The sequence below is a fragment of the Marmota marmota genome, unplaced genomic scaffold (assembly GCF_001458135.2).
Source record: "Marmota marmota marmota unplaced genomic scaffold, marMar, whole genome shotgun sequence".
Taxonomy (NCBI): Eukaryota; Metazoa; Chordata; class Mammalia; order Rodentia; family Sciuridae; genus Marmota; species Marmota marmota.
The window spans coordinates 7318947-7345714 of record NW_025999891.1 but is presented as its reverse complement, the minus strand read 5'-3'; the positions used below and the strand labels follow the sequence as shown (position 1 = coordinate 7345714).

General features: G+C 47.5%; 1 protein-coding gene across 1 annotated transcript in view; it reads left to right on the top strand.

Annotated features, from left to right (window-relative positions):
• Asic2 (acid sensing ion channel subunit 2) overlaps positions 1–26768 on the top strand; it is a 1061443-nt gene that overhangs the window by 949590 nt on the left and 85085 nt on the right. The window contains exon 2 of the mRNA XM_015501193.2: positions 26082–26232. Within this exon, the coding sequence (XP_015356679.1) occupies positions 26082–26232 (151 nt within the window). The remainder of the gene's footprint in view (positions 1–26081; positions 26233–26768) is intronic.

The following is a 26768-nucleotide window of genomic DNA, read 5'->3' as shown; positions in this document are numbered from 1 at the left end:
AGCTAATTAAAGTATGCAATCTTTAAATGTCAGTTCAGAATAGCATATTAACATAATCCCCAGATGGAGGCATTAGCATTTGTACTCTCTATATTGCCTGCTGGAACTTGCTGACATGTCTAAAATCAAAAATGTTACTACTGCCCAAGGTGGCAGGGAGCCATCCAAGGAATATAGGGAGGATAGAGGAAAGGTGACGTGAGGAAACCTGGGCATCATAGGCTGAAGGCAGGAGAGCACAGGGAAATTGCAGGATAGTTTTCTTTTATTTTTTATTTGTTCTTTTTAGATATACATGACCGTAGAGTGCATTTTGACATACATACACGGAGTATGACTTATTCTAATTAGGATCCCATTCTTGTGGTTGTACATGATATGGAGTTTCACTGGTGGTGCATTCATCTAAGAACGTAGGAAAGTTATATCCAATTCATTCTACTGTCTTTCCTATTCCCAAACCCCCTCCCTTCCCTTCATTCCCCTTTTGTCTAATCCAGTGAACTTCAAGTCTTCCCTCCCTCCACTTGTTGTGAATTAACATCTGCATATCAGAGAGAACATTCAGCCTTTGTTTTGGGGGAGTTGGCTTATTTCAGTTAGTAGGATAGTTGCCAGATCCATCCATCTACCAGCAAATGACATGATTTCATTCTTGTTTATGGCTGAGTAATACTTTGTCGTGTATCTATACCACATTTTCTTTATCCATTCATCTTTTGAAGGGCACCTACGTTGGTTACATAGCTTAGCTCTTGTGAACTGAGCTGCTATAAACATGGATGTGGCTGCCTCACTGTGGTATGCAGATTTTAAGTCCTTTGGGTATAGAAGAAGGAGTGGGATGACTGGGCCAAATGGTGGTTCCCATTCCAAATTTTCTGAGGAATCTCCATACCACTTTCCAGAGTGGCTGCACTGATTGGCAGTCCTACCAGCAATGTATGAGTGTGCCTTTCCCCCCACATCCTCGCCAACATTTATTGTTGCTGTATTCTCGGTGATTGCCATTCTGATTGGAGTGAGATGGAACCTCAGTGTAGTTTTAATTTGCATTTCTCTAATTGCTAGAGATGTTGAACATGTTTTCACATATTTGTTGACCATTCATATTTCTGTGAAGTGCCTGTTAAGTTCCTTTGCCCATTCATTGTTTGAGTTATTTGTTTTTTTAGTGTTAAATTTTTTGAGTTCTTTATATATCCTGGAAATTGATACTCTGAGACACAGGTGGTAAAGATTTTCTCCCATTCTGTAGGCTCTCTCTTCACATTGATTGTTTCCTTTGCTGCGAAGAAGCTTTTTAGTTTGATACCATCTCATTTACTGATTCTTGATTTTACTTCCTACACTTTAGGAGTCTTGTTGAAGAAGTCAATTCCTAGGCCAACATGATGCAGTGTTGAGCTGACATTTTCTTCTAGTACACTCAGGTTCTCTGGTATAATGCCTAGGTCCTTGATCCACTTTGAGTTGAGTTTTATGCAGGGTGGGAGATAGGGGTTAAACTTCATTCTGCTACATATGGATTTCCAGTTTTCCCAGCACCATTGTTGAACAGGCTGTCTTTTCTCCAATGTATGTTTGTGGTACCTTTGTCTAGCATGAGATAACTGCATTTCCATGAGTTTGTCTCTGGGTCTCCTGTTCTGTTCCATTGGTCTTCGTGTCTGTTTTGTTGACAATACCATGCTGTTTTTGTTACTATAGCTCTGTAGTATAATTTGAGGTCTGGTATTGTGATGCATCCTGCTTTACTTTTCTTGCTAAGGAAATCACCAGGGCATTTTTCTCACCAGGACCATGCTCAGATTCGTAGCAAAAGGAAATTCTCTTGGTTGAGGAGGCCAGAGTGAATTCTCACAAGAAGTATGCATTGTGATTTTGGTTCTGCTCTTAAACTGATGAGTGATGTTGGGAAAGTCCCTTTGCCTCTCTGGTCCTCCAGCTTTCCTTATAATCTAAAATTAGGGTTTGGGGTTAGATGATCCTACTAGGGCTCCTTTACCTTCACCTTCCACATTCTGATTATGCATCTCCGTGTGGGTCCCTTAGGATGCCAGGGAAGCCCCTGAGGTACAGACTCATAAAAGGGCCATTCAGCATGTGCTGGCCACCCTGACCCACCCCTCATTCCTCACTGTCGCTTTTTGCCTAAAGCATGCCTCTGACTTACCAGCCTCAGTCTTGGCTACTCTGAACAAGAATTCTGGCTCCCTTGGTGCTCGACATCTTGGGTAACCTCCTTCCAGAACCCTCTGACCCCTACCTTTCTCTGTGCCTCTGCCCTGTAGTAAGTCCCAGGCCCTAGTCCATGAGGCATTTGGAGAATACCTTAGTGCACAGGAGTTCTAAGTATCCCAGGAAAATCTGCTGGAGGAAACATTTGGGGTTCACCCAGCCCTGTTCCTCTTCCGCTACGATAATTTAGACAGCCTGCCTATTAGGGCCAGAGAGAGCGGAAAAGGATAAATATGGGAAAATATATTAGGATCAACTCATGGAGGGATTTTGTCCTTTATCATCTCAGCCAGTGCTTCCTAAAGAGATGTCTGTGGACACACAGTTGGACTGGGAGGTCAAATCGGGTAAGGAACTGGTGGTAAACACTGTAGGTACTCATTGTTCCTAATGTCACATACTTCCTGAAACACCTGTGACTTCCTGCCTGAGACAGCATCTACTGGCCACAGAGACTGTCAAGGCAGGAGCACTGGGCAGGCTGGACGCTCTGGAGTGTCAACCCTCTAGGAACAGCCCTCAACCCGCATTAAGCAGGAGCAAGCCAATGAAGGCCCAGCTTCCTTCCGACTCCTGCAGGGTTTTCCACCACCTCTCAAAAGCCCCTGCAGGATGGAGTTCATCTTCCATAGCAGGAACCCTCTCGGAATGCCCTCTCTGGATACCTTCCCTCCCCTGCCTCACCTATATGCTCCCCTACCTATATGCCTCCTGAAGTCACCTCCCAAACATACCGCTGCCCTTCAACCCTAGTTTCTGGGGAGATCCAACCTGAGAAACTCTGTCCTTCTGTGGAAATTCACAAAGCACATGGATTTATTAAAAGTTCCAAGAATCCCTGCAAGAAATAAACTTGAACTGTGTTTAGCTGAGCATCTTGAAACTAATTTGACCAACCGTCTTTTTCCCTGTAAGCATCTCATAGAAATAGTGTTGGGTGGGGGGACACTTTGGAAAATGCTGTGCAAACAATTAAGCAAGAGCAAAGCCATAGCCTGCTTTAAGAAAAGCCCCGTGAGAAGTGGCTTGCCTGTATTAGAACAATCTTTGTTATCAGTACCAGCTACATCTCTCTCTCTCTAGATGCTTTAGGGATCATTGATTGTCACAGCAACCCTGTGATGATAGACAGGGACAGTATTGTTACTGTCACTTTACATATGAGGGAACTGAAACTTAGAGAGACTGAGAAATTTGCCCAAAATTGTACAGCTAATAAATGGCAGACTAGGGACTACTAACTCTGTATCCCTTTTACAATGAGTTTCCTCCTTAGCAGTGGGTCTGGAGACAGAATCCATGTTCCCATCATCCTAGTCCATAGTTTCTCCATCTGCCTGCAACGAGGGCCAGCCACAGCCTCCCGGGTGTTTCTCAGGGTGAACAGTGGTCATGTGAGCTCAGGGGAAGTGACAGGAAAGTAGAGCAGCTAAGGGTCATACATGCTCTCTGGGCACTTTGTCCCTTGTCCTGATTCAGGTACCCTGACAACTTTAATTCTCTGTTCTCATTACCCCAACACACACACACACACACACACACACACACACACACGCACACACACATCAAATCACATTAGCTATTCTTTAATCAGCAATTGCTTTCCGAGGAAGTTTTCCAGGACCTAGAGACTTAGCCAGAGACTTAACTCACACAGAATACACACATGCATCTTGATTCATGCACATATATTCATAGATATTCAGGCATGAATACACTGATATTCAAGCAGCGTGTGTTTACCTGCATTCACATAACATTTGATTCACTTTATTGATGATATCTGTTACGATGTCTGTCTTCTCTTTTAGACTTCTGGACTGTAAAACCCATAAAGGGGATGGACTAAAATGGTCTCTTTCACCCCAAGAACCCCAGAGGCAAATTCAGTGCCCAGCATTCAATAGGTGCTCAATAAAAATGTCTGGAATAAATGGGTGAATCGATACATAAATCTGCAAACTGCACTCATATATATGTACCAAACAATAGTGTGCATATGCACACATATGTGTGTGTACACACCTGATATATATATATATATATATATATATATATATATATATACACACACACACACAAACACACATGCCCATGGGAAACACACACACACACACACACACACACTCCCCCAGATCTCAAACTCCTCATCAGAGTCCAAGGTCAGAAAATGGACAGCACATCGGCTGACATGAATCTCTTGGATGGGATCCAGAGAGCCCCCCGGCAGCCATTACTTTGCTATCAGTCTATCTGTCCCATTTATAGTTGAAATAAAATGTGTCACAGCTGCTTCACCAGAGACCAATGTGGACGTGGAGGAAAATGGAGAAATATCGGCCCAGCTTGCATTCTGGCTCACTGGCTTGGGGGAACTTAAGGCATAAACGAGTTTGGACTTAATTGACTTTTTTATTGGGCTTTAATTCACTGGTACTTTTCCAGAGACTGACTCCAACAGGCAGATGCAGGGTTGAGCAGCCTCCGGGGCTCCCAGCCCCCTCACCTCTTTCCTGTGCCCTCAGCCTGTTCTGAACCCCCTTTTATAGACAGGACCACCCTCAGCCCCATGGGACCTGAGGAAGCCAGCCATGGATGCTTGTCTCCGGTGTCCAGCCGCCATCTTTTGCCCCTCCCTAGCAAGGACATTTCCATTCAATACAGTAACGTGGACTGAGAGCTGGCCATGCACCTGTACGGGGTGCTGGGCTACACAGATGAACAAGAAGGAATCTTTGCCTTCTGGGAACCTGGAATCAAACACAGACACATAAATTCTTCTGCATAATAGATGCCAAAAATTAACCTGGAAAGTAAGACCAGAGAGGTATAGTAAGTCACAGTGATTTGGGCAAAGCTACCCAAATGGGCCCCCCACTGCCTCTTGATGGGAGAAAGAGTCTGTCAGGCAAGGTCCTCCTGGGAAGGGTATTCCTGGCAGGCAGAACAGTAGGGGCAAAGATACAGAAGGATGAGAGAGTCTGGAATGTTCCGGAAGCTTGCCCAAAATCCCATGTGGCTGGAGTGGAAGATGGTAGAAAGGGATGCTGATGGGGGCAGAGGGGAAAGCAGAATGAACTTGAGCCTGGAAGTCAAAAAACCTCGTTTCCAGTCCCATCTGTACCACTAATTAGCAGGTGGCTCTGGGCGAGTTCCTTTTCTTCTCTCAATCCCAGTGTCTCCTTCTGTAACTTGAAGACTTTAAAGTCATCGAGCTCAAAGTTCCCCCTCAGCCTGATCCCCAAAGCCCTCCCATCATCCTAGCGTGGAAATGTCTCTACTGTGCCGAGTGTCTGCCCTTGTCCATGCTGGTTTGAGCTTCTCAAAAAGAAAGCAGCCATAGAGGAAGCCAGTGCAGTCTACGACTCCAAGAATCTTCCAGAACAACTGTTGCCTCTGTGGGAAATGCTCTGGGCTACCCTTCCCACAGCTGCTTTTGAGCCCTGCAGGCCTAGGGTGTTCCCCCAGTGGGAGAGAGCAAGGCCAGCCCAGGGACAGCTCAGGTCGAGTGTGCTCCTTACCCAACAGGACAGCTCTGCTTCAATTCTAAGCGCTCGGTTCAGATTCTGGAAGTTAGCATTTGAAAGGACAAGCTTCAGTGAGCTGGGACACTTTCTCATTTTGCCATATAAATGAGCCATGGCTGAAAGTGGAACCCATTTTGAAGAACTTCAGAACCCCATGCACATATAAATAGCTTGTGTTCAGTGTGGAGGACCCTGCATCTCAGTGTGCCCAGGACAATGCTGGGTTATGCCTGCTGTCTGTCATAATTACTGAGTGTGTCCCCTGCTTTCACTCTCCGGTGGCTTCCGTGGGACAATAAATGTTACCGTTGCCCACCTTGTGAAGCTTTTGGAGGAGCTGTAGTTATAGCAGGGAAGCACTGACCTGGATCTCAATCCATCTCTACCTTGCACAAATGATTTCACCTTCCCAAGTTTGGCTTTCTTGGGAAATGAGCATTGTAACACCTTCCCACTGAGTCACTGGCAGGAATAAGCAAGGTATTGCCTGTAAATACCTAACACATTATGGGCTCACCTCCTACACCTTTGGCAACCCCATGATGCTCAGTGCTGAATACATGAATGAACGAATCCCAAGAACAACAGATGGGGCTCCTCATTCTGCACCCCAGTTCTCCGTTCTACCACATGAGCTGAGACCACTCTGATCACCTGAGATTCTATCGTGGATGAAGGATTTGGTCTGCTTTCTCGCATCTCCTCTCAGCCCACCCCAACCCAGCTGAGCCTCTTTCTTCACAGTCCCTGCCTGGATGGTGCCCCACACCTCAGCCTCTTGGTCAACCTCCATTCTGCTTCTCTGGCCCTTTTGTCCTTTTTGGTGATATTGATATAGAGGGGGTGGGTCTTCATCTTCCCACCAATGCCTCACCTGGAAAATCACTGCAGCCCTCACCTCCCCTTTGCATTTCCTGACACCTGTGTCATTTGCTTGGGTTAAGGTTCACAGTTCTGAGTTCAATTCCTGCTGCTACTTATTTGCTTAAAGGACGGAGTTTGGGATAATAATTTGCTCATGGGAAAATGTCTTTGAACCTCTCAGAGTCTGTCTCCCCTCCCTAACAACCAGGCATAATTGCACGTACAACTAATATGAGGATTGAGGGTGTAGCTCTCTTGAGTAATATTTGGATTAACCCAGCTAGAGTCTTCACAGTGTAGCCCAACCCACCTTTCCCGTCTCACCGTCCCTCCTTCCCTACAGCCTCCGCGTCCAGGCCTGCCCATGTGCTCGCTGCCCCCAGAGCACCGCTGGCTTTCACTTGCCCCTCTGGGTCTCAGCTTGTGCCGTGCCCTCTGCCCCTCCCATCTCAGGTGCTCTGAAATCCTCCCCTTCCATCCAGCCACAGTCCCAAATCCCTCTCTGATCCCTCAGTTGGCTCGACCCAGCTCTGCATCTCCCTGTGTATATTTGACTGATTCCTCCACAGACCATATATTTCTTTCTGCTCTGGTTTATTGTATTGATTTGCTTACACGTTTGTTCCCCCCAAAGATCCTATACAGCCCCTGAGTGTGGGGACCATTTCTTGTTCATCACTCTACTATAAACAACTTCCAATCTTTGAGAAACAAGGTAGGGTGTGAGCCAATAAAATTTAAATTCAGGTCATCATTTCTTACCCGGTTCACCTGAGGAACTCAGCCAACACAAACCTGCCTCCCGCTGTGCATGCGTAGAAGTGCCAGGGCAAATACAATCTGAAAACATTGGAATGCAGAGCCGAGCTCTAATGAAAGGGAAACTCCAGGGGCCAGATGAGAGAGCCTTGGAACCAAGAGACCTGCACAAAGCCGGGAGCCAGGTGCAGCAGCCTGTCCTCTAAAGGGCCCGTAAAACTCCACCACCTACCAAGGAAACAAGTCTGTCGCAGGCTCTGGGTATGTGCACTCGTGCACGTGTGCATATGTGTGCATGTGCGTGCGTGTGTGCACATGTGTGTGTGCTCTCTGCTAGGTTCATTTAAAACTGTGTGCAGTCCTGGAGTTGGACTTGGGAATCTGGAAACCGCTGTCCACTGTCCCCTCCTTTCATTTGAACGTGGGTGTATGTGCTTCAGGAGGACAAAGCCTGTCCCACTCGCTGCTATTCTCAATGCTTTACTCACATTAGCTCATTTAACCTCATGGCAGCCTTGCAAGATAGAGGGCAGGCAAGGAAGAATGGAGGCAAGGGAAGTGAACTAGCTACTCAGGCCAGAGGTAGACCCAGCATTTGAAGCCAGTCAAGGTGACTCTCAACTCGTGAGCATAAACACTGTGATGCATAACCCTGAGCCACTCAGTGGGTGAGCCAAAATGTTTGTCCAGGTGACTGGGAGGAGGTCACAGAGAATTGCACAATCCTATACACAGAGCCAGCTGGGCCCAGTGCAGGCAGCTCTGACCAGGAGCCCACTGCCCAGCCCAGCTCTCCACAAAGAACACAGATATAATATAAATGAGCTCCCCTGGCCTCTGGGTGCTTAGGAGATGGTTTTCTCCTGTCTCAGGATGATTGCATTTGGTTGCATTTCCTTTAAGACTGTTCTTGATTTTCTTTCCCCTCCCTGCTGTGTGTCTAGCTCTAATTCCCTACTCCAGTCCCATTTGGTGGTTACCACTTATGTTCTCAAACGCATCATTAGGCGACTGATGTATGGTGTGTTCTGCATGGTGGCCAGGCTAGTGCTCCTAGCAAGGCAGCCCAAAGATGAAGAGGGGACTGCCATCTGCCCAAGTGCTTCTCACCAGTGGAGACTGCCGTGGACCACCTTGGACCCCTGTGGACCCAGCTCGGGGTGGGCAGGCTGTCCCAGACAGAATGGCCTCCTCCCATCCTTACAGGCCCCCCTGGGGCCCAAAGTACCTATCTCCCTGCATACTCATTCATCTGTTTTCTTAATTAGACACTCATGGTGTGGCAGGAGCTGAAGACAGAGAAATACAAGGGACTCTGTGCGCATGACATTGGAACTGGTCAGGACTGGCTCAGGATGGAGCCACAAGCCAGGGCCTCAAAGGCTATAGCTGAGTGAGTCTGGGGGCCTTGGTGGTGTCAGCAGAGACTGTGTCCTAGCATCACGAGCAAACAGCTCTCCAGCTCCATGCACTTTGGTGACAGGTGGGAATGACCCCTGGCATGGAGAACCCCAGTAATTACTTCTAAAATGTGCTTGGGATCCTTCTAGAATTTTATCCATGAGAGGGCTCTTAGGGATTTGTTTTTTCCCTGTCATTCAAGCCAGAATGGCCCATTCAGACATTCACCCTTTAGCCATTATGGAAATGTGAGCTCCAGCAGTAGCTGGTATTTGAGACGAGATCGGGCGCGTTCAGGGTGGTATGGCCGTAGACAGTAGCTGGTATTTGAGCAGGTCTTCAAGTGCCCTCTCCGCCTCCCCACTGGACCCTGGCTTTGCTTGGGCTTGTGGGTAATAGCCCAAGCTCATTCAATCCTCTAACCATCAGGTCCCCACGGCTGGTAAGCAGTGGCATATGGACATGAACTCTGAAACTCATGTTGTCACAGGCTCAGACTGATTTCCCAACCTGTGATTCTTCCATCTGACTTGGATTCTTACCCTCCTCTGCTCCCCTGTCAAGGCTCAGGGTCCTTGGGTGTCTCTCTGCCTACACCTGACTCCTACTACCTCCTACTGCCTGGATGAGAAGCCATTTAAAGTTCACGGCTCTGAGAATCTAATTCTCTTCCAGACCCTCCGCCCATATTGGGCAGGCCTGCCAAGTCCCTTCCCCAGGACATGAGGGTGAGGACTCTGACCAAGATCATCTGGTGCATCTCCTGCTCTTGGCCTTATCCTCCAGTGTCCTAGATTTGGGGACAGGGGAAGTTGAAGAACATGCATTTGCATAAATACTTGTTGTGACAGTATGCTATTTCCCAATGCCTATTCAACTGGTGGACAATCAAAATTTGTTATTGCTTCATCTTTGTTTAATACAAAGTAAACAAGAATAGTATAATGAATGGACCTATGACCCACGTACCCATCGCTCAGGTTCTTTGACTTTAATATTTAGCTGTTCTTTGTTTCTCTGTACCTCTGCCCACTCCCAATTGTCACCTAAACAGAAGGAGGAAGAAGAGGAGGAGGATTTGACATTTCCTTGCTGGTGTAAAATTAATGTACATTAAAATGCACAACCCTTACCCAAGTTTTGACAAAGAGATACACTCGCAAGACCATACTCTTATTGGGATGATGTTTTTTGATCATTTCTAAAAGACTACTGGACATTTTAATTAAGTTCTTTCCCATATCAAACCCAAATTCTAGAACAATTCTCCATGGTAGTAGAGAATAATCTCTCTTCCAAGTGATATCCTTTCAAATATTTGCAAATAGCTATCACGCTTCTCTCGGAATTGGCTCTTTTCCATTCTCAGTAACCCCAATTCCTCCAGTAACCCCAGTTCCTCCATCCATTCCTCCTTTGGTTTTGGAAGGCACTGATCAAAGCTTGCCTGATTTCCTCCTTTCCTAACCTCCTCCCAGCCACCTTCAGCAGAGAGCCATGAGGACAGGAAAAGGTGTCACTTGGGGAGGTGTTGCTTACCTGTCCTCGTTGTTATTTTGAAGAACTGCTGGCTCAATAGGTGAGGCCACTCAGAGGTACTTGCTAAAGTCTTTCAATAGCTGAGCTGTGTGCAAATTTACCTTTTCTTATCCAACAGATTTCAGCAGTATCTCTTTCATTCATTTTTTTTTAATTTTATTATTCATCGAGTAAGTTTCTATTGACGATTTGTGCTAAGCTAGGCCGTGTATACAGTACTTAGATATATAAGTAAGACAGTCCCACCACTTAGGAGTGGAGTAAAAGGAAGCAAATAAAAGGATATGTATGTATTCAGCATGTGCTGGTTACCTGCTAAGTCCCTAGAAATAGGACAGACAGCTGGACTGTGGCAGTGCAATGGGAACTGTGGTCACTCTTGGCAGACTGAGTTACTCATCCCCATAGCAACCAGGAGTGTTGGCAGTTGTCACTTCTCCATGCTGAAAATTCCCTTTCTGGGAATTGCCCTCTAGTCAAGAGAGTTATCTTTCCTGAGGTTATGCCTTAACCCCAAGGGTAGCAAAAATTCAGTGGAGCTACAAAAGTTGTCCTTTTGTCTCAATCTGAAGAGCCACTGAGCTCCAGAGTTCCCCGTGGGTCAGCTTTTGCCTCTGCAGCAACTGTGAGGAAGTCCAACTTCTCCCACCAACTTCACTCCAGCGTGATCCCAGGGAACACACACGGCCAGAGAACCTCCTCCAGGCGGCCCCCAAGCAGAAGGAGACAGCCTAGAGCTCATAGCCCAGTGTGCAGAGAGGGGCATCTGCCAGATGGTCACACAAGCACACAGCCACCGGGGCGTGAAGGGAGAGTGCCTGGAACCGCAAGAGAGGGTCCTTTCCACCAGATCCCAGGCTAGTTTGGAGGAACCAGCTGAGATCTGAGGTTCAAGTAGGAGTTAGCAAACTGTCCAGTGTGACGAGATGGAGGAGAGCACGGGGTGCTGCCAACGCCCAAGGGCAGGCACCTAACCCATTCTGAGGAAGATCATGGGCAGTCAGGAAGGGCTGTGTCGGGGGAGTGTGCTCAGGCTGCAGATGAAGGCTGAGGTATCAGCTCCAGGAAGGAAGAAGGCCCTGAGCAGAAGAATCAGCATGTCCAATGTGGCACAAAGTAGCACATTTGTAGAGAGGTGGAGCTGGGCTGAGCTCACTCGTGAGGGACAGGAGAGACAAGGCTCTGAGGAACTATGTGGGGCCTGGGTTATAGGCAATCTTGTATGGTGGCCCAACCAAGGAGCCATGGACAGGATCAAGCAAGGGTTTGCTTTCCAGGAAGATCTCCCTGGCTGCTATGTGGGAAATGAATGGGGGAGGAGGGCAGTGGGGACAGGAGACCATGTGGGAGGCCCTGCAGCTCACAGATGTGACTTTACTTGCTACCCAGTATCAGCCAGGCAGGACTGAGAGGAGGACCCGCCTGTCTTGCAGGCAATCAGACCTCATCTCAAAATAAAAAGGGCTATGGATGTAGCTCAGTGGTAGTATCCTTGTCTAGCGTGTACCAAGCCCTGGGTTCAATCCCCCGGTACATGCTCAGAGGAGTACTTTAATGGGAATGATATTTTCAGAGCAGAATCAGAAAACTGCTAACCAGACACCTTCAATTCTCTGGTTTTGGAGAACAGGATTCCGGAACTTCATCTGGATTTTGTGGGACAAAGCAAGGACTCATATTATTGATCAGAAACACCACAAGGCTACCCCCAAAGATTCTCAAGCCATCCCTCTGCCATGCCTAGGAAGTGATGGGCACTCAGGGTTTCACACACTGGCTTGTAGTTAGTCTAATTGATATTGTTACCATCCTAGGTGTCTTGGGTATGTTGTCTCCCTTCAGCAAAGAATTGAGCAACAAGACACAGAGATAGCAAGCAAGCTGAATGTTTATTGCAAAAGTGACAGTAACAGACTTCTCTGAAGAGACAAAGCCATGGAGTTGGGAGTCCAATGGGGAAGTTTGGGCTTGTTCTTTTTATGGAACCTGAAATTTCCTCCTTTCTTTGTCTCCTCCCCTGTTTGCACCCTCCTCACTATTATTGATTGGTGCCTCCACCCTGCCGTGTCCACATATCTATTTTAGTTTTTCTATTGGATCTCCTGCTTAGGAGCACAAGTACAGACATATCTGTCTAATTGGATCCCCTGCTTGTGTCCACAAGCATTTATGTTAACTGGGAAGTTGACCTCATTGGAAGATCCTCCCCACACTCCTTTGGTCCAGACTTGTCCCCTACCTCCTCACTCACCATCTTGCCTTGGCTGCTGATGCTCTTCGACATCTCCCTCAATATGTAGGCACATTAGAACCTGCCCAAGTGCAAATCTCAGGCTTCATCCCATTGCCAAGAAACACTAGCGTGAATCTGTTGTTGCTATTTCATAGAATCAACAGAGCGGGCTGCAGGGAGCCCAGGTTTCTTCATCAGACAGACCCGGGTGGAGATCTACCGGCTGCCTCTGACTAACTGTGGGATGCTGGACAAGTTGTTTAGCTTCTTGAGGATTGCATCTCATCTTCTCTGACGATGGGAATAACAATAGGCTTGTTGGGAGCTTTGAATGGGATCCAGTGTTTAAAGCACCTGGCACAGGACCTGGTATATAATAGAGACTGTCTCTCAATTATCCTTCTGGGAAAGATTTGCAGCATTTATCAGGGACTGTCAAAAGTACCCTCCAGACCAGAAAACACCCTCACACCCTGACAGGGACAAGGCTAGAGCCTCCACGAAGCTGATTAAGGAACTGACATTTGATCCTCTAAGCTGCTCTTCTGAACTAGCATACCCATCATTTCACTTGGTCCCCAGAGCAATGAGGAGGCAGGTGTGGCCAGACCATTTGACACATGACAAAGCAGCATCACTGAGCTGGAAATAGAAAAAGGCTGGATTTCACTCCCATGTAACCCAGAGGGATATTATTATCTCCATTCTTCAATGAGGAAACAGAAAATCATAGAAAATACATAACCGGCCCAAGGTCACATGGCTCAGAAATGGCAAAACTGTGGCTCACACTGGATCTGTCCCAATAAAAAAAGCTTATGATCTTTCACTACTCTTGCATGCAATTCACTCCACGATGCCTCTGCAAGTAACTCGCCTCCTCTGAGCCTCAGTTTCCTCATCTGTAAATGGGCCAAAATGTCTATTTTGCAAATGTGTTGTGAGATTGAGCTGTTGGGTCCCTTTTATCACCTCTGCTTTTCTCCTGCCTTCATCTGACTTTGTCAGTCACAGGGACTAGATCAGGGTGCACAACTTAAGGTGGTTCTCACTTTCAGTTAGTGCACATGCAGCCTCTGAAAGCAAGTGTGTCCTAAAGTGTCTTGCCCTAGGTCTGCATCTGCAACCTACTGGGGACATCAGGAAGGAAGGGGCCGTCAGTGAGGTCTGGTCAGGGTGGAGAGGACAGGAAAGGTAGGCAGGTGAAGGTGGACCTCGCTTTAAGAAACCCTTCCTGAAGAGCTGCGTTCTGTTAATTGATGTTCATTAACCCACAATGATATCACAGCTGCTTCATCTCCTTGATGATCTGAAGCTGTTTTTATCTCTGTTCCTACCCAGGCAACTCAGAATACACCTGAGGGTAGTGTCCACGTCTTATTTATCTGTGTATCCCCAGGACCTAGCCCCGTATTTGATATGTAATAGTTGCTCATTAGAGGTTGAATGAATGAAAGAATGTCTTATCTTTCATTTTAAAAGCCTCTAATCTTTTTAGGTCCTCTGCTACTTAGATCATAATTTAAGAACCCGTGGTACAATAAGAACCACGCTCACCTGGGATTCTATCTGCCAGCTTTAGACAGGAAGGCATGGGAGGCCTGATTAACATTAGCTCAGCTACAAAACTGGTGAAGAGAAGAACCAGAGTTGGATCCCCAAGCCTGTGCTCTCTCCACCCGAGTGGAGGAGCCAAGTCTCTGCATGATGCCTCTGATAGACTAGAGTCCCTTAAACCTCATCACCTCATAATGCCCTGTGTCACCTTCTCAAATTGTCTCCCACTTTCAGGCATGGCCCCTTATTACAGGAACTCTGACACAACAGCAGAAATTACATACTTCTGTCACAAGGTTGGCAAATGGGATTCATCTTATTTGTCAACTCCTATGGACCCATAGGGGCAGCCAGAATTATTAGATTAAAAACAACTGTGAACCCCAGAGGGCAAAAGTGCTATAATCAATTAGTTCTGTCTGCTTGGGAGCTAGGAAGGAGGATGTCGTCATGCATGCTGCCTATCTGCTGGCTAGGCCTAATTCCACATGTCAGGAAAGCAGTCTGATTAAACTACAAAAATCCTTCTGCATTCATGAATCTATGATGGTTTTGAACAGTCACAATGCAAACGTGGCTACTAAAATCACATGCTTCTCAACCACCAAGACCAGCCACAGGGGAGAAATAGAAGACAATGACATTCTGAGCAGTCCCTAAAAAAAAATCTGAATTCTATTTTTAATGAACAAAGGTGAAATCAGTAAGAATTAGTAGAAGGATTTCAGGACTGTATAGGTAGCTACCTATTTGACATTTTCTTGATCAGCTTTTAGAATAAACCTGCCTTGGGATTGTTTTCTGCCCTGGCATTAATTGGAACATCTGCTTTTCCTCTGTAAACATCATAAACCATCATTTTGGTTTCCACCAACGCATTACTTTCAACATAGCCCCATGGAACTTTGCAAAACAAACCAGGCACACGAGAGAGCCTCTCCTCTCCCCTCCCCCAGCCCACACTTGCCCAAAAGAAGGGAGATTCCCATCATGTGTGTAATGAGGCCCGAGTAAGGTATAATATGAGTCTTATCTCCCAGTTGGTTGTCCAGGTATAAAACATACTCAGTGGGAAAAGTGAGCCACCTGAGCCCCTGGGGTAGATGCTGATAAGGTAGAAAAAAAGCCAGCTTCAGCTGAGTATATCCAGCCAGTATAATTCAGACTTCATCTGCAGTAACATACCCAAGGAATGTTCCAGAAGGGATCTGGGCACATTCATAGAAAATCAAGCAGATATGTATGTATTCCTATAAATCCATCAGGCAGCAGTCAGAAGTAGGAAAAGGGCAAGCAACTGTAAAAAGAATTTTTAATGGTGAGCACAAGTCTCTCTGACTTTTTTATACTCCTCATTTTGGAGACATCATGCAATACCTGTCTTTTTGCATCTGGCTTATTTCTCTAAACATAACGTCTTCAGGATTCATTCATATTATTGCGAATGACAGAATTTCCTTCTTTTTAGAGGCCCAATAGTACTTCACTGTGTATTTACACCACATTTTCTTTCTCTGTTCATCCTCAGATGGGCACTCTGGTTGATTCTGTGTCTTGACTGTTGTGAATGATGCTGTAATAAACATGGGAGCGCATGCTGACATATTGCCATGTTGATTCAGTTCCTTGGGATATACACCCAGAAGCAGGACTGCTAGATTGTATGGTAGTTATCATTTTAGTTTTTTGAGCAACCTCCATACTGTTTTCCAAACTGGCTGCACCAATTTACATTCCTTTCACAGTGCACAAGTCTTCCCTTTTCTCAACAACCTTGCCAACTCTTGTTATCTTCGGCCTTTTTGATAATAGCCATTCTTGCAAGTGTGAGGTGATGTCTCCTGTGGTTTTAATTTGCATTTCCTTGATGATTAATGATCATGAGTCTTATTGTTTAAATATCTGGTGGCCATTTGCAATGGTGATTCCCAGAGGCTTCATGGTGTTGGGGGGCTTGGGGGTGTGAACAGGGAAAAAGGAGACTCTGGTCAAAAGGTAGAGTTTCCATTAGACACGAGGAATAAAATTCTGTTGATATATTGTACAGCATGCTGACTAGAGTTAATAATTTATGGTATGCTTCAAAATTAAAGAGTAGATTTTATATATTCTCATCACAAAGAAATAAGGTGATGAATATGTTAGCCTGATTTTTGATCATTCTACAATGTATCCATGTATCAAAACATCATGTTGTACCCCATAAGTTAGACAATTAAGCAAATCAAGTACAAAAAAAAAGAGACCTTATTATGAGAACCATAAGAAATCACAAATCCTCTAGGAGCTCAGATTTCAGGGCTCAGAAGCGGAATCCCTATTATACTAATAGCTTATTTTATCTGGGGGTACTCTCTTCGCATCCTCCATCTCATGGTGATTGGAATACAGAGTCTGATGTGCCCTGCGGACATGGCAGGACTCAGTCTCTCCCGCCGCCCACACTGTGTGCCTAGGCTGCCAGATCCTGACATCCCCGGCCTGCTCTGCTTCACCTGGGGATAGGAGGAGGGCTGGGGCAGCAGCCATCATGTCAGTAGAGCAACAAGTAGAGAGTGGGGACAGCAAAATAGGGAGATGGTAAGGGACAGTGGCCTCACCTTCTCCTTCACTTGGGGGTGGGCTCTTGTCCTCCTCGAAGGCAAGGAGGACCTCTGGGTCCTGCTCCCCATCTCAGCCTATGTCTGAAAGCGTGTTCTTCACAGTCTTCCACGGCTCTTTCTTATTTAGTTGACTTGCCTTAGCCCCGTGCGCTAGGTTTGACTTGGTGGCATGTCAGCAGCAGGCAGATCAGAGAGCCAGGCATAAGGAAGCCTTTGCACAGATACAGGTCTCCCTGGAGAAATAGCATCTCCTCTCGGTGATGCATCTCTCTCTTACTAATTATATGATAACTAAGCTCCATCGTTCCTTGTTCCCAGTGCCTGGCACATAGTAGGTGTTCAGCCAGGATAATCTGACTCCGAGGTCTGGGTTCTCCCACCAGTCCTGCCCACTCCTTGGTATAGCCCACCTGAGGGTGTTAGGTTCCAGGAGTGGACAAGAACAGGAAGGAGGCACAGGTAGGCAGAGCTCAGCAGGCAGCCGGAAGTGTGGGCAACCCTGCCGCCTTCCTGACTGCATCAGCATGGCTCAGCTATGACCAGGAGCCAGGCTAGGGGATCTGCCTCAGCCAGCTAAATACCACTGTTGTCATCACCGCTGTCCCCAGGGAACGTTCTGCCACATTCCCCTACCTTCCCCACCACGGCTATCTCTTCCCACCAGGCGACTTCCTCCTATGTTCCCCATAGCACTTGGCACCAGCCAGCCATGGCCTACCGGCCATCCTCCCACTGGGCCGTTCCTAAAGGGTATACTCACGTCTGTATCCAAACCTGGTGTGGTGCCTAGAGATGGTCTATGATGCTCACTTGGTGAACGAATGGGTGAGCCACAACTAGGGCCCCAGACAGAACAATATCTCAGATTCCATTTCCACAGCCAAAGAGCAACCCTCTTCCTCCCCAGCTCTTGCAGGGGCTTATGCATGATCCAAACCACAAACAGGAATGCTCCCTGCCTGGACGGAGGATTTTTGTCTTTTCTGCAAAGCTCTTTCAGACCCATTATAGCTCTTTTGATCTTTTCAACAACCCGGTTGGAAGATACTGTTATTGAGATTTCCAAGATGAGGTATCAAGATCCAAAAAAAATTACTTCTTCAAATCAGGGGTAGAGCCAGCATTGCAAGCCAGGCCTGCCTTCTTCCCAACTCCTTGCTGGAGGAAAATTTTTTTCTTTCCCCCAAACTTCCCATTAAATGCCTACTACGAGCCAGGTATTGAGCCAGGTCCTGGGAATCCACAGGTGAAAATAACCCAGCTCATACTGTCAACAGGAGACTGACAGCAGAGAGTTCAAAAAAAAAAAAAGAGAGAGGAAGAGATCGAGAGAGCTGCCAACCTGTCCTTGAGTCCTGTTGGAACTTTCCACCAAGCCCAGGTGCCTGCTAGCCCCACCCCCAGCCAGAAGAGCTGCATTTCAATTGAGAGGCTTCTCGTGCCCCACTTCCTGATCTCATGTTGGACCCAGTTTGAGATTCTCAGGTGAGGTGTTAGGTGGATTCTTCAGCAGAGGACCTGCATTTTGAGTGTCTTTCCCGGGGAACGACTAGAATGCTTGCAAGTTGCCTTGGTGCGTGGTCCACCAAGAGAACGTTTGCTTGCAACGTGTTGGAACGGAAGGAGAACGCTCAGAGTCACCCGTAGCTCCTTTTGTGTTTTCCCAACAGACAGACAGATTTGCCATCACTCGATGCTCTTTCTTCAAGACGCTCACACATCGATTCCTGCACAGTCTGAAGCTCTTTGGATAGTTGCCCAGTGGAAAAGGCCCTGGCTATGCTTCCATCTTGGAGACAGGAGATGAGAGGGCCTCTGCCTTCAAGTGAAGCCAGCCACAGGAAATGTCAGGTCCCAGAGGATGGCCTCCAGGGCGTGGAGAAGGGGCCAGTCTCATTACCATATTATACTCTTCAAATAACTCTAAGCCGCCTTCTAACAATGCTAATATTGCCTACATAATATAAAGGGACCCATCAAACAAGCCATTCCCTAGCATTAGGACCTTGGGCAACACATTGGACCTCTCAGAGCCTCAGTTTCCTCATCTGCAAGTTGGAGAGAATAACAGCTACATCGAAGAGCTCTGTGAGCCTTCACAGACAGTGTTTCAAGCCATCAGCCCAGTGCCACTCAAACATAGTACATGCTCGACGATTCTTCATGCCTTTTCCTCCTCCCAAGAAAGCAGCCTCTGGTGGAAATGACATGAATGATGTCCTGGGAAAGATGGTGGCCTCCTGCTGGGGAGGCAAGGAGAGGGAAGAGAGCTGGCATACTCCTAGTCTCCTCCATCCCCAGGAACAACACCTACCATGCAGAGGTTTTGCTGGTTTTTTTGTTGAAATCACCTTTTTAATATCCTTGTGGGGGAGGCAGATGTACATTCAGAGGACACTTCTTAGAATATAATAGGTGGTCAAACTCCCTCCCACGGGGACAGATGAAGGAGCCGGCAGCACTTGGACTAAGACGCCCTCCTTGCCTTCAAAGACCTAAACATCCCCGCAGCCCCCATGCCGCCTCATCCCTCCAGCTGTATTTAATTTCAAACACCTTAATTGCAACTTTAGAAAACAAAAGACAGGTTCGTTTTGTTCACTCAGAAGCCTGGTAAACCCATTTCTCAGACACTCTCATTTACCCCCAGTGTGAAATGGGTTGAGATGTTTGCAAGAGAAAAACAAAACCAGCCAAGTAAATGGCTTAAACGAGCACATTATTTTGAAAACAGCCTAATGAGAAATTTCAGTGATTTCATTCAGAAGAAGGCTGAATCAACTCAAGGAAAGCGGGGCGGTGGGTGGGGGAGTCGGTGGAGTGTGGGCTGTAGAGGCACTTTGGAGCAGTTCAATTTCATCTACTACAAGGGTAATAAGCAAGAGCACAGGAGACGCTCATTGGCTACAAGCCTCCCTAAAGGTCAGGATTAAGGAGTGGGTTAGAAGGTTGGAAGCTCAAAGGCCCTTAGTTTTATGCTAAGTGAATGTTTCCACAGTTCCTCAGGGGGCTTATACATAATTTATTTTCTTAAGTAGGTACATGGTGTAGAAATGTTGTTTGCCATTTTAATTGGACCAGAAAACTGTGTCTTCGTGGATCCCATCTGTTCCTAACCTTTCCCAGCAAGGGGGTTTCGCACGTCCTGGAAGGTAGGATGCCCCAACAGGTCACACCAAGCCTGGATTCTGAGCCCTAGACATGCAGCTTTTATAGATCTGACTCCCAGAATGGGATCTCCATCACTATCTCCAGCTCTTGACGGGTGCTTCAGAAGGCTTTAGCCAGCAAGCCCAAATCAAATCCTCCCAGACTAATTGTGTGACCTGGGGCAAGTCATTTCACCTCTCTGAGTCTTAGACTGACTCCACATATGCAAAAACTGTCTGGCACTTGGGGGAGACTCTGGGGTGTACCTACCAATGCCAGATGGGAGAGCCCTAATGTCAAGGAAGCACTCATCTCAACAGTCTGCTGGGACCAGCACAGATTGGGAGAGGATGAAGGTGTGAGCTATCGCTACCAAGACTGGGGAGCAAAGAGCAACGGCTTGGGAATGAGGGAATGGGAGATGGACCCTGGCTTCTCAGCTTGCTATCTCTGTGTCCTGGCTCAGCCTCTCGGGACCTCACCATCCTTATCTGTAAAACAGAGCAGATGAATGACAGCAGCTACACGGTGACAGGCACTGAAGGTACTCTAGGGCGTGGTGGGGGGAAGAAGCAGCAAAGTCCATCTCTGGATCCAGGCAACTTCCTCTAGAAGTTACCAGATGACTCTCTTCCCATCTCCACCTCCACATTTTATTGATTTAGAACACAGCAGCTTCAGATTGGTGGTGTCTGCTATATCAATAACTGATTACCGTTCTGCTGTTGAGATTCAATGTAGATTTTTCATAGTGTGTCTCAGTCACGGAAGCATCCCCCTTCCCTGCAGGACTCCTGGGCCCCGGGAATCTCCTTGGCTGTAGGCTTAATGCTATTAGGAAATAAGCAGTCAGTGGCATGTGGCTGTTTTCGTCTCTTCTAAATACTTTAAGATGGATTGTGGGAGTATTGGCAAGGCAGGAACCCCACGGCTCCTGTGCCTCAATTCATCTCTGACCCACCCCTACAACCTAATTAGTTCATCTCTCTTCTGCTGAGAGGAACAGAGTTCCTCTCTCCTGGTACTGTTCATAGCTAGTGAAGATGGCTGTTCTGCAATCTTCCAAACAGATCTACTCACGTTCTCCCCGTGAGGTCCTACAGCCACGTGGCAAGATAGTGATGCCCGGTTTGCAGAAGAAGAGGAGGCAAGTGTTAGGAATGGTACGTGATGTGCTCAGGACCACAGACTGACAAGCTGTGACTGAGCTGCCTGGATCCCATCCTGCCTGATTCAAAATCCGATCATTCCCTATTCAAAATCCCATCGTTCCCTCCTTTTAACCTCCTGAATGGAAAGGTCTCACCCATGAGTTCCAGCCTAACTCATGGCACCATGATCTTCAGCAGCCTCAGTTTCTTCAACTGTAAAATGGGGATGTGACTATAAGATGCCTCCCCATCATATATAATTATGGTTGGGACCATAACTAAGAGTGAGATAGTATCTATGAAAGTGCCGAGAGGTGGGTAACACAGAGTAGAGGCTCAGGACTTGTTAGTTCCCTCCCTCTGATTTCATAGTCATTGAGAAAGTTGAAGAAATACATAGACCCAGACTCTACATAGTGCTGCCCTCTGCAAATATTAGCCATGAAGATGATGGTCTTGGGGCTGTTTTCATCACAGAAGGCTCCCTCACTCCTAGGGACCCAGATTTGAAATAGGCACCTTTTTCAATTCTTTACAGACCAATCTAACTCTGCAATTCCAGACTCTTAGCAACCTGCAAACCAGCCTGCCATCCACAATGGGGCTGTCAGCTCTTCCCAGGAAGGCAGAGAAATGCCCAGGAGAATGGCAGGTCTGAAGAATAGGGAGCTCAGCCTGACAGTCTGGAGTTAAATAAATTGTATTTTCTGGCTGGGGGCAATAAGGCGTAAATTTGAAGCATGTGTTACACTTACATGTCATTATGCCCTGAAATGGGGAAGGAGAGCCTCATCTTGTCCCAAGTTTGTAGCAAAATTGCACTCTGTGTAAATAGCTCAGTAGCCTTTGATGTTGAGCCCAGAGGAAAATAATCCTCAGAAAAGCCAGACAGGAGCGGCCGTCTCAGCAGCCCAGGCAGGGAGGCCGGCAAAGGCACGCGGCCAGCGGCCCTGGGCTTTCTCTGAGCTCCTTCACCAGCATCCAGAAAGGTAAATCGTTCCCCACCATCTTAGTTCCTAAAAAAGGATCGTTTCCTTTGATACCTTTATGGAAAAACAAACAGGAAATCTCAGGGGCAATGAAGGAGGATGCTGGGCAGGCCACCGTGGAGAAAGGAGAAATGGGGAGCTCAGTAAAATGTCAGCACCAACCAGGCGAGAACCAGGAGAGGCCTGCCATGCTGAGGGCATCTGCCATAGGTGGGCAAGAGGACGCAGGGCAGCCGCACCTTGGAGCCCATTCGTTTATTTGCTCATCCATTCAATAAAACAGAGACAGTGTGCAGAGGTCCCTGCCCTCTTGAAGCTTCCGCTCTCAGAACTTCAACAAACAAGCACATAAATAACCATCTCGTCTCGCACACTGATATACACTTATGAAAGAAAAATGAAGGGCTAGGAGGTTGTAAAACAAAAAGTCTCAGCTTAAGTAGAGGCTGGGAGCCAGCCAGGGGCGTCATCAAATAGGGTTTCTCTGAGGAAGTGGCTTTCAAGCTGAGGCCTGATCAGGGTCTGGCCAGGCACAGCACATGCTTGGAGAACATGGTCAGCAGAAGAAATGGCATTGGAAAGGCTCACAGGGGGAGGCTTGCCGACCTCCTGGGAGCCGAAGTATGTGGGAAGCCTATGGCGGGGAGGAAGCAATGGATACAACCATGCAGGGTTGCAGAGAGGATCTGGGACTCGCTCCTAATGCAACAGGAACAGCAGAGGGCTTTAGGCTGCCTTATAGTGGTGGTTCTGACTTGATAAAGAAGTTGGTCATTGGAGACTCTAACTTGGCCATCTGTCAGGCTTGGCTCTAGTGACCTCTGGCTCCCCACTCCTGACCAACGCTGACCTGGGTCACTCACACTGGTATACTTGTGAGCTTACCCAAGCACCCTGTCCCCAGGAGGAGGGATGGGAAAGAGCAGCCTGACACCTGAGCACCGGCAGGAGCTGTCACCTGGGCTAGGAGGGATTCTGGTAAGGGCTGTGGAGATGGCGAGCAAGAAAGTCTCTGTTCACTCCCACTGCAAGGACCTGAGGACCCGTCCACTGCGTCCTCTGTAGGGAAAGACTTCAGTTCACGAGGCTTCAGCTCCCACTCGGTGTCTGCAGAGCAGATCCCCCGTCAATGATCCACTGAAGTTCAGATGAGAGAGACCAGAGCTGCCCCTGCATCTTGCAGCTCTTCTTATCAGTGAGGAAGCTGAGGAAGGGTGGAGTAAAGGAAGAACAGGCTGAATTAGGAGTCAGGGTCACAGTGGGACATGTCCTTGCTCTATGACCTTGGGCAAGTCGCTACTTCTCTCCGACGTCTTCCTTGTGTTACCTGTGAAGTAAGTAAGTGAGCATGAGTCCAAGCCTGCTCTCCGCTCTCACACTCTGTCACCCTTGATTGCTTAGGGAGGATCAATACCTTTGCCATCAATATCCAGCATGTTTAGGCAGGACTAGGATCACAGCTGACTTTGTGAGCAGACACTGCATTCAAACCCCAGCCCAGTGTCCCGAAGATGAAAGACCAAACGAAGCAGGAGGGAGAAGTCCAGGAGCTTGGAATTTGCAATAACCTGAAGCTAAGCTGAAATTTACTTACAGACCTCTTCATGACCATAGACCAATTTGTATTCCAAGTAATTTTGAAGACAGGATATTTAGAGTATCTACAAGAAAAAGGTCTTATTGGAACACCCCAGACGTCACTCCGGATGTGTCCGATCCCTTACAATGGACGTGCTAGCTATAAAATGCTCTTATCTGTTCATTACAGTGGTCCCCAAGAGCATCTCTCCAGGGGACAAGTTCATTATACAAGTTCAATCATTATATGCAGTCGTGATGATAAAACTTGGTTCTTTGAAAGACTGTTTGCTTTAGACTTTGCCTTAATTCCAGCTGTTCTCCCACACCATGAAGCTGGGAGAGTAACTCTTGGTTGTCCTGAAACAGTGCAGCTATCCAGGGACTCAGAGCTGTTTGGTAGACTGGAGAAAAATGTAGAATCTGCTGTTTTCTGGCCCTTCTTCTAAGTCCTGAAGGCAGACAGTAGGCCTTGTATTTTTCTTTTGTTTTTTTGAAATCTTCATAACCCTTGCACTAGGTGGGAGCACATGGATGTGAATAATGAATGACATAGAAAAAGTAAGGCAGGGGGTGGTGGTATGTTTCCACTGGTTAAGGACAGCACACCCAGAAAGAGTGTACGTGTTAGAATAGGAAAGACAGGGAGCTGAAGCCCAGCTTCTCTGCTTACTGGCTGTCACTTAACCTCTCTTGGTTTCCTCCTCTCCACAATGGGAACGGCAGTGCCCACCCATGGTCATAGTTGTGAGGGTTAAATGAGATACTACAGGAAACATGTCTAGCACAGTGTTTGGTACATGGTAGAAGACCATCTTCCTTCCTTGCATCCATTATCAAGATCTGCATGAGGAAGGCAGTCTCAGCTCACCTCTGCTATTTACCTGCCCTGCACTAAGGATGAGAAGCCAAAGGGGCTCCCTACAGCCTCCATGCTCCAGGATGGGACATGCAGGGGGGCATGGTCAGGGAGAGAGGGGGTCCTGGACCCAAAACTCAGTGTCTGAAGGAAGCCAATACATTTGGCTTGGCTCTATTCCAGCCAATTTTGCTGGATATAATTTGGCTTCAGCACGAGGCTCCAAAGCAGTTATATAATCATAATAACCCATTGCATTTGTAGAAAGCTTTTCTGGTTTTCAAAGCATTTTTGCACGTATTGCCTTATTTGATCTTCTCGATAACCTTGAGAGGTGGAAAATGCAAGGACCAGAACCCCCATTTGATAGATGGAGAAGTTGAGGCTTGGAGGGTTTATTTGGTCCACCCAATGTCACACATCCAATAGAGAGCAATGCCAAAACTTGGAGGAAGATTTCTGCATTCCTTGCCCTGGGCTTCTCCATACCTTCACATGATTCTTTGTGAACTTGCTTTCACCAAGCAAAGGAGGTAGGGGCGGCAGAAGCAGCAAGTAGAAACCAGAAGTGTGTGAAGCAGCCAGGTACGGCTGGAGGTGGTGCAAGTTGTTCAGGCTCCACCCCCAACTCATTCCTTGGATCATTAATTCATTTGCCATATACTTGTGGAGCACCCCCAAGTGACAGAAACTGCTAGCCACCAGAGAAAGCCACAAAAGTAAACAAGCAGATGCAGTCCCTGAGTTTACTTCTGGTAGGCACCTGAGGACTCTGGTAGGAAGCAGGAGGGAGGAAGGGAGAAGGAGCAGGCAGAGCACATCCTACAAGACTGGGAATGGAGGATCTAGATTTTAGACTAAAGGGGATGGGGCAGCCCATCGGACTCTTAGCACTGGAGTAACATGATCAGGTCTGCATTTCACAAAGAGGGAGCCACAGTTAACTTAGGGGCTGGGCTGACAGCGTTGTCTGGAATCCAGGAGTCCTGCTAGGAAACCAGGGAAGCCCACACAAGAATTGTTTGGGTCCTACATTATAGCAGGATAGAAAAGGCTAGATTTGAGGCATATTTAGAGAGAGCGTGATGGGACCTTGCTGGCTGATTGCACATAGGGATAAGGAAGAGTGGACAGTGGCTCTGAGAGTCTGGCTTGAGCCCCTCTGCAGGTAGTGGTGCTGTCCCTGGGACAGAGTATAAGACAACTGTCCATTTGGAGTGGGGAAGCCGAGGAAGGAGATCTGTTCTGTCTGGGACATGCTGAGCATGGAGCATCTGTGGGACACCAAACAGTGGGATCCACATGTCTGGAGCCCAGGACACAGCTATGTGGGTTCAAGGGTCAGAAACTTAGAGATGATATTTGATGCTTAGAAGTGGACCTTCCAGGAGAGCAGATCACATTTAACAAGCCAAGCCCCAAAGGGTGTCCAGATTGATCCTTTGATACCAGAATCTCACTTGGTAAAAGTCCAGCCATTGGTCAGGTTGAGAAATCACTGGACTCCAAGAGGGGTTGATTGCAATGGGCGGTGGGGACACTAGCCTGCTGTGGGACTTCTGGGGTCTCACCCATCTCTGGAGCCCAGTGCAAAGTCACCATGTGCTTCTCTCTCTTTTCTTTCCTTCAGGTGTTTACAAAATATGGGAAGTGTTACATGTTTAACTCAGGCGAGGATGGCAAGCCTCTGCTCACCACGGTCAAGGGGGGGACGGGCAACGGGCTGGAGATCATGCTGGACATTCAACAAGATGAGTACCTGCCCATCTGGGGAGAGACAGGTGAGCGGGGCCCAGGGATGGGGCTCTGGGTGGTGGCGAGGGTGCAGGTCTGGTTCAGAAGTACTGGTGTGGCCCAGCTGGGCTGTCTTGGCCCGCCCTAGAAGGGCTGCTCTCCAGCAAGGGGTTGGCGACATGCCAGCGAATGGTGAAGATGTCCCTGGCATGGGAGTGTCACCCTGGGTCTCCTCAGACTTCTCTAGGTGGGAGAGGAGCAGATGATGGGAAGACTAGAGTGGGAAGGTAAGATGAGGGAGGGGAGGTATTGAAGAGGAGGCCTGAAGGAAGGCTCTAAGGACAGCTATGGTCGGGCTAGACCAGCCTCCTCCTCTCCCAGCTGTCCTGAATACGCCCGGCTGGACCATCCATCCAAAAAGGAGAGCAAACTCCTGCTCCCTGGGGGAGGGAGAAGGGACTGCAAGAGGTATTGGAAAACCAAAGGTCATGAGCTCAGGGACACAGCACCATGCCTGTGCGAGCCCCTGGGGACCCATGTGTTTGGGCCTTAAAACTTTTTTCATGCATTCATTTCTGACTTC